General features: G+C 41.5%; 1 protein-coding gene across 1 annotated transcript; it reads left to right on the top strand.

Moving 5' to 3' along the window:
* The first annotated feature begins 12,717 nt into the window (after positions 1-12,717).
* Positions 12,718-14,052, top strand: LOC128718185 (uncharacterized). The gene is given in 1 exon segment (XM_053811856.1): positions 12,718-14,052. A coding segment is annotated over 1 exon segment (1,335 nt).
* The last annotated feature ends 308 nt before the right edge of the window (positions 14,053-14,360 follow it).

Here is a 14,360-nt window from a genome sequence, read left to right as displayed (position 1 = left end):
TAATTGTCTGGCTATGTAATCCGTAACAGCCCAAAGTATTCGAAGCAATTCGGAACTAGCCTTAATAATCGTAGTAATCCTGAGTAATTCCTAGTGATCGGAGTAGTTCGGAGCTCCGGAGACGGCTGTTGAAAAGTGATGAGAAATTCGGAGCGAATTCCTGGTTTCAGTCTATCGATAGAAATGGATTCGTGCTTTCCATTTTTGTCAATCACAAAATGTTTCCTTAGCTTCTTGACTACATCATACGGTTCTTTGTACAGAGGGTCCAGGCGAGCTCCAACCCTGTCTACTCTTATGTATGTTATCCCTTATGTTTCGAAGTTCTTGTCTACGTATACCTTATTGTTAGACTGACGTGGTGATGAAGAAATTTTGCTGAATATATTTTATAACCGCGTTACGTAATTTGAAGAATCGGGTATAGGTGTAAAAGATGGTGCTAGTAAATCCGCAGGTAACCGTAAACTCTGTCCGTAAACTAATTCCGTTGGAGTGCATTTAAGGTCTTCCTTAAATGTTACTCTTATCCCCAAAAGTACTAATGGTAACTTTTCAGACCAGTGTTCCGAGGTGTCGTTTGCCATAGTGAGTCTTTGAATTGTCTATGAAAACGTTCTACTAATCCGTTCGACTGTGGGTGATACGCAGTAATGGATATGTGGTGACTTCCTAATAACTTAGCTAGTTCAGCAAATACTTTTGACTGAAACTATCTACCTCTATCAGTAGTAATGTTTACGGGACATCCAAATCGAGATATGTATTGGTGTACTAACGTTTTAACTACCGTCTCAGCGATTATATCGGCTATCGTAAATGCTTGCGGCCATCTAGTATATATATCGAATTACTGTCATATGTAAGCCATATTGTCTAACAGAGGAAGTGGCCCTTCTATATCGATATGTATATGATCGAATCTATCCGATGGAAGATCAAACTGAGACAAAGGTGTGTGAGTGTGCCTGTTGATTTTAGCTTTTCGGTAACTATCGCAAGGTTTCCAATCCAATTGTTTATGTTTTTGTTCATACTAGACCAAACATATTTTGAAGAAATTAGTTTCTTGGTCGCTCTGATTCAGGGGTGAGAGATATGGTGTTGTTCCTTGGACAGTAAAAATCTGTACGGTTCCGGAATGTAAGGATGACTGACTCCTGTAGACGTTTCGAAATATACTCCTTGATTCTCTACTAGCGATTGGTCTAATCTGAATTTGGAATTTTCAGATTGATGTTTTGAAAGATTTTTCAATTGGAGATCATCTTTTTTGACTGATAACCAGTGAAATGTAATCTAATACGCAGATTTCGCTAGTTTCACCTATGCGCGATAGGGTATCCGTTACGATGTTACTCTCGCCTTTTATATAACGTATGTCAGAGGTGAATTTGGTATTGAAATCCAAATGTCTGGATTGCCTTGGGGTTTTATCGGCTTTAGAGTTAAAAGCCGTAGTGAGTGGATTATGATCGGTTAAGATGAAAAAATCCCTTCCTTAAACGAAGTACCGAAAATGTTTGATAGCTAAGTAATTCCTTATCAAATGTAGAATATTTTTGTTCTGCCTCTGTTAATTGTTTAGAGAAAAATGCAAATGGTTCCCAAGTGCCATTATTATCTTGCTGTTATACAGCTCCGACTGCTACGTTTGAAGCATCCGTTATAGTACTTAGCTTTGTTGTTTGGATGGTTGATGGTTGATGGCTTGAGCAATACTAGCTTTCAATTTTTGTAACGCTATTTCGCATTCCGGAGACCAATCCTAAGAGTTTGATTTTAACTTGGAATGGATTGCAATGTGTTTGTGCAGCGGTTTCATTATCTCGGCAATTCGTGCAATAAACCGGTGGTAATAATGTACCATTCCCACGAAACATTGCAGCTGGATGCTAGTTCAGGAAAATTATTAATCGCGTCAACTTTATCCTTAGTCGGGGTAATAGCCTTGCCATTGATATGATGCCCTAAAAATTCGAGCTGTAATACTCTGAATACGCATTTGGAATGTTTGAGTTTAACATCGTTTTCCGCCAATCTTTTCAAGACCTTCTTCACATGCAAAACGTGTTGTTCTTGAGAAGTGCTTCCTATTAAGATGTCATCGATGTAAACAAACACATAGTCCAAATCTTGAAAAATTGAGTTAACAAAGCGTTGGAAAGTTGGTACCGCATTTCTAAGACCAAAAGGCATTCTTAGAAATTCAAATAGACCAAAAGGCGCGATTATTGCAGTTTTATACAGGTCTTCCGAAGCTATGGGAATTAGATGATACGCTTTGATAATGTCTAGTTTAGAAAAGTATGAACAATTGTGAAGATTCATAGCAAAATTATGGATATGAGGGATGGGATAGCGGTCAGGAATTGTAACTGCATTCAACTGACGATAATCCTCACATGGCCTCCAATCATTGCCAGTTTTAACCATCATATGTAGGGGCGATGACACTTGCGATGAAGAAGGACGGCATATGCCCAGTTCTAGCATATGCTGAAACTCAGCTTGGGCAGGTTTGTGCCTAACAGGGTCCAGTCTTATGGGTTTTGAGTTAGGGAGTTTTCCTTTCGTATGAATATGGTGGACAACTTGATGTTTAATACCGTTTGTTGAAATCCGTGGATTCCTTTAAAGACGGAAATTCCTTCAACAAACCTGTGTAGATATCGTTCATTGTAAACAATTTTGATGATGGAGTAGCTACCTTCGCTATGCTTCCTTTGGTAGATAAACTGGTGAGTGGGTCCACCAATCGTTTGTTGCGCAGATCTATCAATAAACCATATCGTTTGAGGAAATCTCCCCAATGATCGGATGATTTACTCCAGCAAGCATAAAAGTATGCGGAAAAATTCATCGCAAATCAAGTGATACATTTAAAAATTTTACACCAGAAGTAGATATAGGAGTATCATTTGCGGCAACTAATATATCGTCAGATTTTCGCATAACTCCAAAAACGGAATTCGGAATCACCGATACATCTGATTCCGATACATCACCACTATCTATTAGGAAAGTGAGCTTTGAAACATCATTATAAAGAAAAAGACGGCATGAATAGGGGAACTCAGCCACAGATTCAGCATTCGTGGAATCTATTTTTTGCTTGTTATGGGTTACAAAATTGCAAGGCTGTACACATTTTGTGGCCGAACTACTACCATATTTGTTATGGTAGCAACACAAAGTTTTTTCCCTTTCATTTCACATTTTCCTCGCGAGATACTACTCTTACGAGACTCTTTACGCGGAACAGATAGATCACGACCACGTGAATTATGGATTTTTTCGACAAGATTTTTTAGCTAAAATATTTCGCTTTTGAGATTCGAAATTTCACTGGAATCATGCTTTAACGCACACTCACTAACCGATGCTCCCTTTGACGCTTCCCAGATTTTATCTGCTGGGTAATATTTCCCAGATGGGTAATATTTCCGCAATATTAGTTTTACCCATTGAAATAACGGCAATTTCGATTGCTTTTGGTAAACGCCCTAACCATAAACGAAAAACCAACTTATCTGAGATATCCGTGGTTCCTGCCAGCTGCACCAATCTGCGATGAAAGTCTGAAGGGCTGCTCTCTCCCATTGTATAGCGTTGTATAGCAGCTTAGAGATTCGTTGCCCTTCGCTGATCGACAGGCGTTGAATCAAGTCGTCCTTCAAGAAGGTGTATCGATTCTGGGCTGGGGGATTCTGCACGATGTCGAGAACTTTCTCGAGGATCTCCGGCGGCATTGCTGTCAGTAGATGTGCGTATTTCGTACGTCCGCTTTCGTTCCGGCGTTCTCGAACTGGGCCTCAGCTTGTATGACCCAGGTATTTAGTGAGCTTGCCAAAAGTAGCTTGACGGATCTGATCACATCGCGGCTGGTCTGCGGCAGGACGACCGAACGTCTTATCGTCGGCAGTGGCGTCATCGGCGGCGTATCGATGGTTGCCTCATCGTAACCATCGAGTTGCAAGATGGTTTGCGTGGTTTTTTCTTCGTCGTTGGTTGTCGCCATGGTTTTATTCGGAGTTCTTAACATGGAAAGAACTTACGCCCCAATACTCGTTGACGGGGTAGTAATGGTGGTGTGCACCGATCGTCGACTATTCGATGTGTGAATGCTGATACAAGGATGGACTCCAATCTTAAGGAGTGCACCGTTGCATGGCGGCGAGAGTTCTTCACTTGCACACGTGCGTTGTATTGAGGAACGCAATGCGAGAAGTTTGCACAAAAATGTCCACACACTACAAAATACTGAACGACAAAACTTCACACGCAGTATCGTGAATCTTCACGTATTTCTAACTTGGCCGCGGACTGAGAAGGCTGACAAGCAAGCGAGAATAACAATAACGTTAATGTACTCCGTTGAATCGTCTGACTGCAGATGAAGAGGACAAACAATGGCTGGACGAACAATGAACGTAAGAAGGTTTATCAGCTCTGAAAAGAACTATTTCTTTTGTGCGTTTTAGTTTTTTGGTTTCTCCTTTGCACGCTGGTTCATGTTTTATAAATTGGGCGTTTCCTCTCCAAACACGTAAGATCACGTCGGGGTCACCAATGAAGTGGAGATACTTCTTTTATTGTGTCGTCTTGGAGATCGTACCACTAAACTTGCCAATACCTTCTGTTGTTGTTGTTGTTGTTTATTGTTTTTATAGAAACTTTGAGCTGGGCAGCTTCATTCGCTTCTTTACTGTAGGTGAAAGTAGTCTAAATGTCTATGGATGGTTATATTTCTTTGTACAGGTTACTAATGCGGAGAAATTTGATGATTTTGCGTTGATTAGTGGGGTTCGGTGATAAGATGTCTGTGATGTGTGTGTCAAGTTGGCAGGATAGTCGATGGTAGGAGAAGCCTTGGCAGTCGGAGGATGTGCTGTACGGAGATGTCGCCACCACAGAAGCTGCAGAGTGGTGGTGTGAATTTCTCGCAGATGTAGCAGTGTGTAAGTCGGGTGTGTCCAATGCGGAGTCGGGAAAGTATTCTCTGGTTACGGCAGGATTCAGGGTCGTTCCATGCTGCTGTAGTGTGTTTGATGAGGCCAAGTTTTGAGGTGTTGGTGTTTATCCAGCTGGTGTTCTATTTCTGCGCTATGGTATTTGTTGTCTATTGGTTAAAGGTCTCGGCCTGCTACATGGTTGTTGGATTCTGGGGATCGGGATCTACCTTGGTTGGCTAGTCGGACGGCTTTTTCGTTTCCGCGAATTCCTGAATGACCAGGAATCCAGCAGAAGGCTATTTCAGGTGTTGTGGGGAGTTGGTCTAAGGTGTTGGATGTGTGGGTCACGCACAATACCATGTTCTAGGGAGGCTAGTACGTTAACGCTGTCGGTGAAGATGAGGTTGGGCTTATCACTGCGAAGACTTTCGTCGGCGGCGATGAGCATGGCTATTGCTTCTGCAGAAAAATGGAATTTGATACTTGTTCCGGATGTGGCGTGTGAAGGTTTGGTTGGTTATGTGGCTACTTTTTCCTGCTTTTAGTTGGTGTTTAAGGTCCTAGTCCTAAGGACTTGTGGTAATTGTTGGTTGGTTAAGGTTTGGAATGCAGTACTGGCTCTATTGGAGAGAGAGGTGGCTTGGATCCCTTTTTCCTGTAGTCTAGTTGCTGCAGCTACTATTTTTTTGGTGCTGCTACTATTTTGTTGGTGGTGTAGAGGAAGGAGGACGCTTTCGCAGAGGAGTGAATCGGTGGGACTGGTGATGAATGCTCCGGCGGAATATTTTATTGCGGTGTGGTTGAGCGGTCCTGTTGTCTTCTCGAACGTTTCTCTCTTTCGGGAGACGATCTCGATGCCTTAGAGGAGTTTCGGGAGTAACAAGCTATTAATGATTCTAATGAGTGTGTTGCGGGATGCTCGGTGCTTTCCAGTTCCGAACTTTTTTAAGAGCTTTAGCCGGCTTTTTGCATCTTTCTTGATGCGTGTTGAATGGGGAATGAAGGAAAGTCTTGTTTCGAATCTGACTCCTAAAATGTCTGCGCGTCGAGCTGTTCTAGTATGGAGTGTCGCCAGGTACGGTCAAAAGCTTTGGAAAGGTCTATTATAAAGAGGTCAATGTGGTAGTTATGAGCGTAAGCTGTTTCCAACATGTCCAACAATATCAAAACAAAGAATTTTGCTAGCTGTTGTAGAGGTGTTGGCAAAGTGTGTGACGAATGTTTTAGGGATTTCAGAGGGTGGGACAGTTGTGCCGGAGAAGTGCAGGTTAATCGGAGAAGCTTGCGGTTTTCTACCTGTGAGGACACTCACTCTTCTCCAAATTTCTTTAGAGGTAGAGTTGGGATTGATATCGCTAACGAATCTATTCCATGTGTCTTCAGTGGAGAGACACACAGCTTTCTTGGCAAGACGGTTAGCTTCACGATATTGTTCAGCCAAAACGGGTGTAAAAAAATTATCGGGGATGTTGCTGGCTCGACGGAATTTCCGTAAAGACGCCTGGCTTTAATAGCCTGGGCGACTGTCTCGTTTCACCAGAGGACATTTCTTTTGAAAGGAGTGTCTCTGGTACGGGGGATGCTAAGGGAAGCTGCATTTTCTATGGCGTGAAGGAAACGTGGAATGGTGGGAAGTTCTTTTAAGGGAAGGTTGAAAACTATTTCTGTTTGGTATTTTTCCCAATCGGCCTTTTCATCTTTATACTTGGGACGTTGAAGTCTCGACGACAATTGACGGACGATGGAAGTCGATAAGTGGGAAAACTACTGGAAATGAACATGGGATAATGGTCACTATTGTGGGCATCGTTACTGATTAGGATTTGGAATTGAGGTGCAATGAAGGATGAGATGGTACAGTGGTCAATGATTGAACCTGTGCCATTTGTGGGAGACATGCGGGTGGGGGTTTGGTTGAAAAGGACTTGTAGGTCGAAGGATTCAAAAATGTTGCCACTATTGTTCCTATGAATGTTCGTTATGGAACAGCCCCAAGAGCAATGTTGTGCGTTTAGGTCACCAAGGATAATGAGAAGATTGGGTAATTGGTGTATTAGTTGGGTAAGTTCGCTATTTATGATCGGAATTGTGCGAGTGGGTGGTAGATAGAGACAGAGAACAGTGGCTGGAAGAAGAGATTCTATTTTAACGGCTAGGCAGGTAGTGTGGTTGTGAGATTAATTCTTTTGGCTTAATGTTTTTAAGAGTTCCAATGCACACGCTATGGTGAGGATTGGGTGGACATGGATTAAAATACCAGTTGTAGTTATTAAATGGAGTACTATTGAGAGAAGGTATTGTGGTAGTTTCCTGTAGGGTTAGGATTCTGAGATTATGGCGGGTTAATAATAATCTAAGTTCTTCTACGTTAGTTCTCATGCTTCTGATGTTTCAAGAAAGTGCAAAAATTGGATTTAGATTATTGGTTATTGTTTGTGTGTTGAACAGGATAATAGGGAAGATGATAACGAAAGCAGGGGATTAATTGGAAGCTGATGTTGGGTGTGTTGTGTGGGTATTAACTGGATTTCTTCTTCTTTTTGTTGCGGATTGGAGGGGAATTTTCGTCGGAGATGAAAGGGGGGATATTTGAGGAGGTGGGGGAAGGAATAATGGTTTGAGGGGTGCCCTCTTCGGAGGAAAGGGTACCCTTGTTTCGGGCTCGTTTGCGGGAGAGGGAGGAGGCGGAGGAGGTGATTGATTCATCTGAATCTGAAAATTTGGATAAGTTTTTGTTGTTCAAGTATTTGTTCATGTTGGTCATAGTTTCGGTTAGTTTTGCGATAGTGTTTTCTTGTTGTTTAAGTGTGAGTTGTAGTGTAGCAATCATTGTGTCTTTTTTGTCTTATGTGGTTTGTTGAGCGTATGTTAGTCTTTGTTGTACAGGGGAGGGAATTACGAGAGAGGAGATCATGCTACGGGCTTCACCGTTGGAACCATTTTTATCTACTTTATATTAATTTATATATATATTTTGCGCTAGCGCCCAGCAAAGAGCGACAATTTGGACACTTTCGGCTGGGAACCTGAAAGGTGACAGTCAGGAGAAGACGCCTACAACTAGGAGCCTTCTTTTTGGATCCCGACCGGCCGACTAAGCGGACGAATTTTTAGCCACGCGAAATAACTTGTAACACTATTGTGAAATAAAACTGGTAGCTAAAAAAGCCGAGAGTAGTTCTGGTCGGGTCCGCGATTCAACAAAAGATTGCCTTGGTTTAGGATAATAGGGACGGGTGCTTACTTGGAGGGCGCCATGACGAATGGAGAGGGATTTTGGTGGTATTGATGCGGAGGAGGAAAATGCTGATGGGTACTTCGCCGTTCTTTTTACGGGTAAACCGGCGCACATGGATCACATTCTGGGACTTGAGTTCGGCGAGGATGTCTTCGTCACTAATGTCTTTAAGGTGGGGGGCAAACACTATTTAGGGTATTATGGGGGTCACTTTCACGGGGTCGAGTCGATTAGTTGGGTGACTTTGATTTTGTAGCTGGTTGTACTGTTGCTGGCTTCTGGTATTGAAGAGGAGTTTGTTGCCGTTGTCAATTACATGTCCAGGTTCCGCTAGGTCACCGACAGCACTTTGGATGGTTTTACCGATGATGAATGGGTTTTTCGGTAAAGCCGACCCAACTTCCAACTTCTCCATCACTAAAAACTTAAGGTCACCACAAACATTGTTTTTGTCCATCCACGCAGGTATGGGCCTCTCTTTGTTGGTGCCGTGAGAGGGAAAGCCCCTCTTCCGGTTGGGTGGGCCCGACATAGTGTCGGCCCGAGGACCATGGGGATGAAGTTCTACTGGCCACTTATAAGTTTGTGAAGCAAACTATGGAAAAAGCTCCACTTCACCACAAAAACACGGAAATTGCTTACACTGCACAAGTTCACTTTCACTCGACGAATATCACCACAGCACAAATCCCCACCATATGTGTACCCACAAAACATGTGCACCGGCAAAAATCTGCACTTTGGAGAACACGCAAGGGAAAGAAGAACACTGTCATAGGCAGTGGCGGATCTAACGGTAGGCGGAGTAGACGACCGCCTAAGGCCCCGCCGTGTGGTGGGCCCCGGAAAAAGCTAAAAAAGCTTTAATAGGAAAAACTGTATGAATTGTGCCAGAAATGGACCAGAAAAGCGTCGCTTTAACCCTCTCTGGATGTTAGAGGGGCCCCACAGTGTATCATAAGGGGCCTCTCGAGAAAGTTGCATAAACCACCAAATTTTCATAAAAATTCGTTAGGAAATCGTTATTCAGTGGTTTACAATGCGTTTTTTTTTATTTTTTCTCAATATTCTTGGAGATTATATTGCAGCATAGCAGCTATCATTTTTACATGCAAAAACTTGTTTTTTCAACATTTTTTATGGACAATTTTCACAGTTTTCTATAGGTTAGTTATAGAGACATTTTTCTGTCTATATATTGTATTGTAACAAATGCTAATTTTCTGTTGGAGCACTATCTGCTGGAATATCTCTTAATCTATGTTAAAAAATTGTAACAGATTTCAGCCAATTGCCAAATACTTTCCAGAAATTGTCTTTGAAACTTGAACTGTGCTCATGCGTATATTTTTTCCCAGTTTGCTTAACGGTTTTCAGCACTTCGCCTTGAGTTTTTTTTTTAATTTTTGTCCATAGCTACTCTTGTGTTAATCATTGACAAGGAAGTTTCCTCGTTCCTCCTCCGAGTTTGATTTTTGCCCATACATTGCTTACTCCTAGTAACGTGGTGTGCCTGAAAAAGCGGTAGAAAATCCGAAGAAATTATAATAATGAACTCCTGAACAATCTACGGTCCTGTAGTAATTCTCCGAAGTACTGGAGTCGACTCCGGATTAATGCGAATCCGAAAATCGAAATCGAAGTGGAATTTCGGTTTGTTTGTTGTGTTAAGTGGTGATTGAAACAAATATTTCAACAACGACTCAGGGGTTAGGGAAGGATCAGTTTAAACAAAGAGGACGAAGAATTCCAATAGCGAAAGATGCTTCAAACAGACAAAACATAAAAAATCGGTTTATTTTTACTTTATTTAACATTTCTTTTTAATTTAATTTTTCTTATTTAAAACAAAACATGAATGATAGATTCAATCATGTAGTATTTGTTACGTCACATATGTTGTGATTGATTTTGATAGAACTTGAACAATGTTTCAGTTTCCTGTTTACTTTGTTCTATGAAATGACACATACACAACAAGAAGCGTTCGTACGAAACAGCTGATAACGATAGCGTAGTGTACTAACGCACACAGCGTTGATGTTGTCAACCATTTGATTGGTTAAACCTCAACCAAAATTTCGATTCAATATCCAGCTTAATTTTAATTTGATGTTCCATCTCAGATATTAACCACTTGAACTATAAAATGTTGATGTTGATTTTCCTAGTCTTTCCAAAAACAGTTTAACCTTTTCACAATTCATGATCATTTGTAGGTCAACAAAAATGTAAACATCAAACGGTTGTGGTTGTGCTGGACACAAAAAGCAGCAACAAAGCAAAATAATGCCCATGACGGATTTTTATTCGGCACAATACAGGCATTTTAACGACTCGTTGACTATTTCATTTCAACGACTCGATACTAAATGGTAGAAAGGTTGTTATAATAAGTCTCCTATAGTTTTAATTTGACAAGTAACGACGGAACGTATATTCTTATGTAGTTCAACTATCTTCTATCCATTCTTAATGCAGCTATTTGGCCAGTGTATGCGTGCAAGCTTGCGGTGTCCATGAGTGTGTGTAGTTGCGTAGGGTTGCTTGATTTCGTTCTATCCAGTCTTCGTCGATCTCACTAACACACAATACAGTTCTAACGCAAGCTGTAGAATTATTTCTGTTTAGCCCCAACACGGCCCCTGCAGGGTGCGCCGACGTCGTATTTGCGTCGTCAGCGCGGTGCAAACAGCACGGTCATAAAATCGATGTGAGTGAATCCATCGCTGCGGGTACCTGAGTAGGTTTTGTCAGTCTTGTAATGCTTGGCTGTTGATTAGTATTTGGACGTAGAACAAACTCAGTTATCCCGACGAGCCAGAACGTACCGCCCGCAACGTTTCGTGCATTTGAACATTGGTTACGCAAAACCATCGTGCATCATATTTAATAGAGCGTCATCCCTGTGATACTTACAAGAAAGAATCGGAGAGGGCGTTGATAATCAAGAGCCGTGACTGCTCACTTTGCTAAGAATTGTTTATGCTCAAAGGTGTACTGTGCTTGTCCGGGTCGTTTGCCATTGAACAAAAAATATCGGTGACAAAAGGATTACCAAAACCTACATACAGTCAATACAGTGACAATGGTGTGACAACGGAACGAGTGTTTATTACTAATGAAGCGGCAAAATATTACATAATAAATGCGTTGCTTTGTGAATGGGCCAATCACAACTTGTGAACATTTAGGTTCAATCGTTCTATCGCCGTAATTGCAGTTAAGTTTGTGCCATATTGTACTACGGAAAACGGACAACGAATCATCAGAATTGTAGTTAAAACAAGGCCTCGAGAATCGAAACTGGTAAAATATGAGCTCAAAGGCAAGCACCTACTCGTACTTTTCATAAAAGGGGTAATAAGGCATAACTGTGCATGAGCAACAAAACAAAATCATAATATGTAAGCACACTGTCCATTGAACAAGAGCTTACATACAGCATCCTTTTGGTCGCTAAACTGAGCGACATACCTGCAGCGACATCAATGAACAAACCAGCTGTGGTCTAAGCGCGAAGAAGCAGTAGCTCTGCGTTGTACGGGATGGAGTTCAAGTTCAAGTAGTACAGGTTTCGTTCTCTCGCTTCGTTCATGCTTGCGTGAACGTGTTACAACGCGTGTCTCCGTGTTGGCTTATTGCAGTATCCAGGCAAGGTTAGGCCGAGGCTCCAGGTCAGCGGCAATGATCGCCGCTTGCGATTGAATACATAACTCTGTATGAACGACAGCAGATAGTTTGGTGTGCGTGTTTCATGTTACCCTCTACAACCATAGTGATGAGTTTATATACATGGAAAAAAAACGGTATCAACCTTCTGGGAACAGTCGCGTGCTTTGGGAGGCACGGCAGTAGGTATAGTTGATCCCTGAAGAAACCTGATCTGTTCGGCGACAGAAATAGGGTGAAAAAAATCGTAACCGCGCTTGGACAATGACCTAACAAAGCAGTGCGTCATTTGTTGTATAAAGTTTTAACTTTTCTAACCTGCAAATAATTCGGTCATTTTGACGAAGGCAGTTTTCTACAGTTTACCTTCTTTTCGATTTACATTAGCATGGTCGAACCGTACATATTCGTATCTACTTTTTGTAATTATGACCATCTAATTGTTTCTCTTTATCAATGAACCACCACAGACGTGTATTGTTATCACGGTTACCAAATATTGGTATATTTGGTAATATTTGCTCGGATTTACAAGCTGCAATTTAACACTGTTGGAAGTATTTGTGTTCAAGGGTTCTTCTTGATTGTGTTCAAGAGCCATTAGTAACTAATGCCGTCTAATCTCTTCTTATCCCTTTGTCTACAATGCTCGCGTGGCACGATGTTTCTACGAGACACTTTACTTTTACTGCCTCTTATAGATTGTTTAGTGCATCAAATTGCTTTACAGCTTATGATAGCTTTATGTTGCAAGAGTATCTATGTTGTTTCAATTTGTACCGATTACTATCAGTTCAAAATACACAACAACACAGATATCAGTCAACACATCAGCGACACAATCGTAGAATCATGATTAATAGAAATCGAGTAGTATTGCTTGAGTATATGAGTCCGATAATAATCGTTTTCTTTATCTTCTCCCAATAGGTAGCATCAGTCCCGACCATGGCGAAAGAACAACCAGCTGATTTTGGACAACGATTCAACGAGCTGCGCAAAAAGAAACATCTAGTGGATTGCTCCTTCCGAGTGGGCGAAGACGTTTACCACTGTCATAAGCTTATCCTCTCGGCGGCCAGCCCTGTTTTCGAAACTATGTTCTATGGAGCGTTAGCCGAAAAGCAGACGGTTAAGATAGCAGATATCAAGTCTAGGGTGTTTGAACGTATGCTGGACTACATCTACGTAGGGTCTACAGACTTCGACGGAATACACAATATTGAAGAGCTGCTTGAGTTGTACTACTGTGCGGAAAAGTATATGATTGATAATTTGCACGAGAAGTGTGTTAGCTATTTCGGAAAGAATATTAACCCGAATAATGTGCTGAAAATACTCGATATAGCGTACCGGATGAACTTGGATGATATTATATATTCGTGCATGTGCGTGTTGAAGCACTTTTTTTCGTCTGGAATGAGCTTGAGCAACATCATCCTGGAGAGAAATCATCACCTGTCCAAAAACTGTGTTGATCTTATATTGGAAGATAATTTCGAAGTAAAGGAAAATATCATCTGTATGATACGGGCCTGGTGTATTACGGAATGCGAGCAGAATCGGCTGAAAATCAACAGAGATAGCATGAAAACAGTTCTGCAGGATATTGAGTTACCAGACACACTGAAAGACACGATTGCTGGATGTAGCTTTACCAAGTTTACGCCTATCGCAGGCGACACATCGCGCTGGATACCAGTACAGCGCATCCACTACAAAGCAGTTCGTCCATTGATCATTGGTGACGAGATGGACTTTGAAGCAAACATAACAACCAATCGGTTTATTGTGATAAAATCGTTAAACATTAACAGCCGGCTGCTGCCACAATTAAAGATATTCGATGTGCGACAGGAAACGTACACAGAAAAGCTGACGGTTGAAATATCTGCCAAGTATAGTAACGATCGGCAGAAGATCTATCAAAAAGAGCACCTGATCTATGGTGTAGCATTCAACGATAGCCTGCAAGTGAGCTTGACCGAACAAATCGTCTTCTTCCCGGATGTTACATACATTGTTAGACTGAAATGGGACACCAACAGTCTGGGGTACGAATATCCGCGTTCTATCTTTGCTGCGTATGGCAAGTGTAAGCAATTACTGGTGAATTTTAGTGAAAATATTTATCTTCAAAGCTCCGGCAGTATACTGAACGGAATAGTTTGCGATCTTTACAAATAATTTGAGACAGTCAAAGACGGTCGCAACGCGCCTTCAACAATCTCTCTCGCGATAGTACTGAACAAAAATGAAAATAAACAGTCTCCGAAATAGGGGAAACAAGCATATGCCTTCGTTCTTATCAATCGTTTTATAATGGACTTACCGTCTAAAACAATATTTAGCTTTCGTACTATATTTTGTAAAGTATTGAACCGAGGCTACTGCACCGCATGATCAAGGGAAGCAAATATGCTTAGAAAGATCTAGCTATATATACACAGTAATGGAAATAAATTTTATAAGAATCCTCACAAACAGAAGCCAAA

Source organism: Anopheles marshallii, chromosome 2 (assembly GCF_943734725.1).
Source record: "Anopheles marshallii chromosome 2, idAnoMarsDA_429_01, whole genome shotgun sequence".
NCBI classification, from domain to species: Eukaryota; Metazoa; Arthropoda; class Insecta; order Diptera; family Culicidae; genus Anopheles; species Anopheles marshallii.
This window is presented reverse-complemented; position numbering and strand designations above follow the sequence as displayed.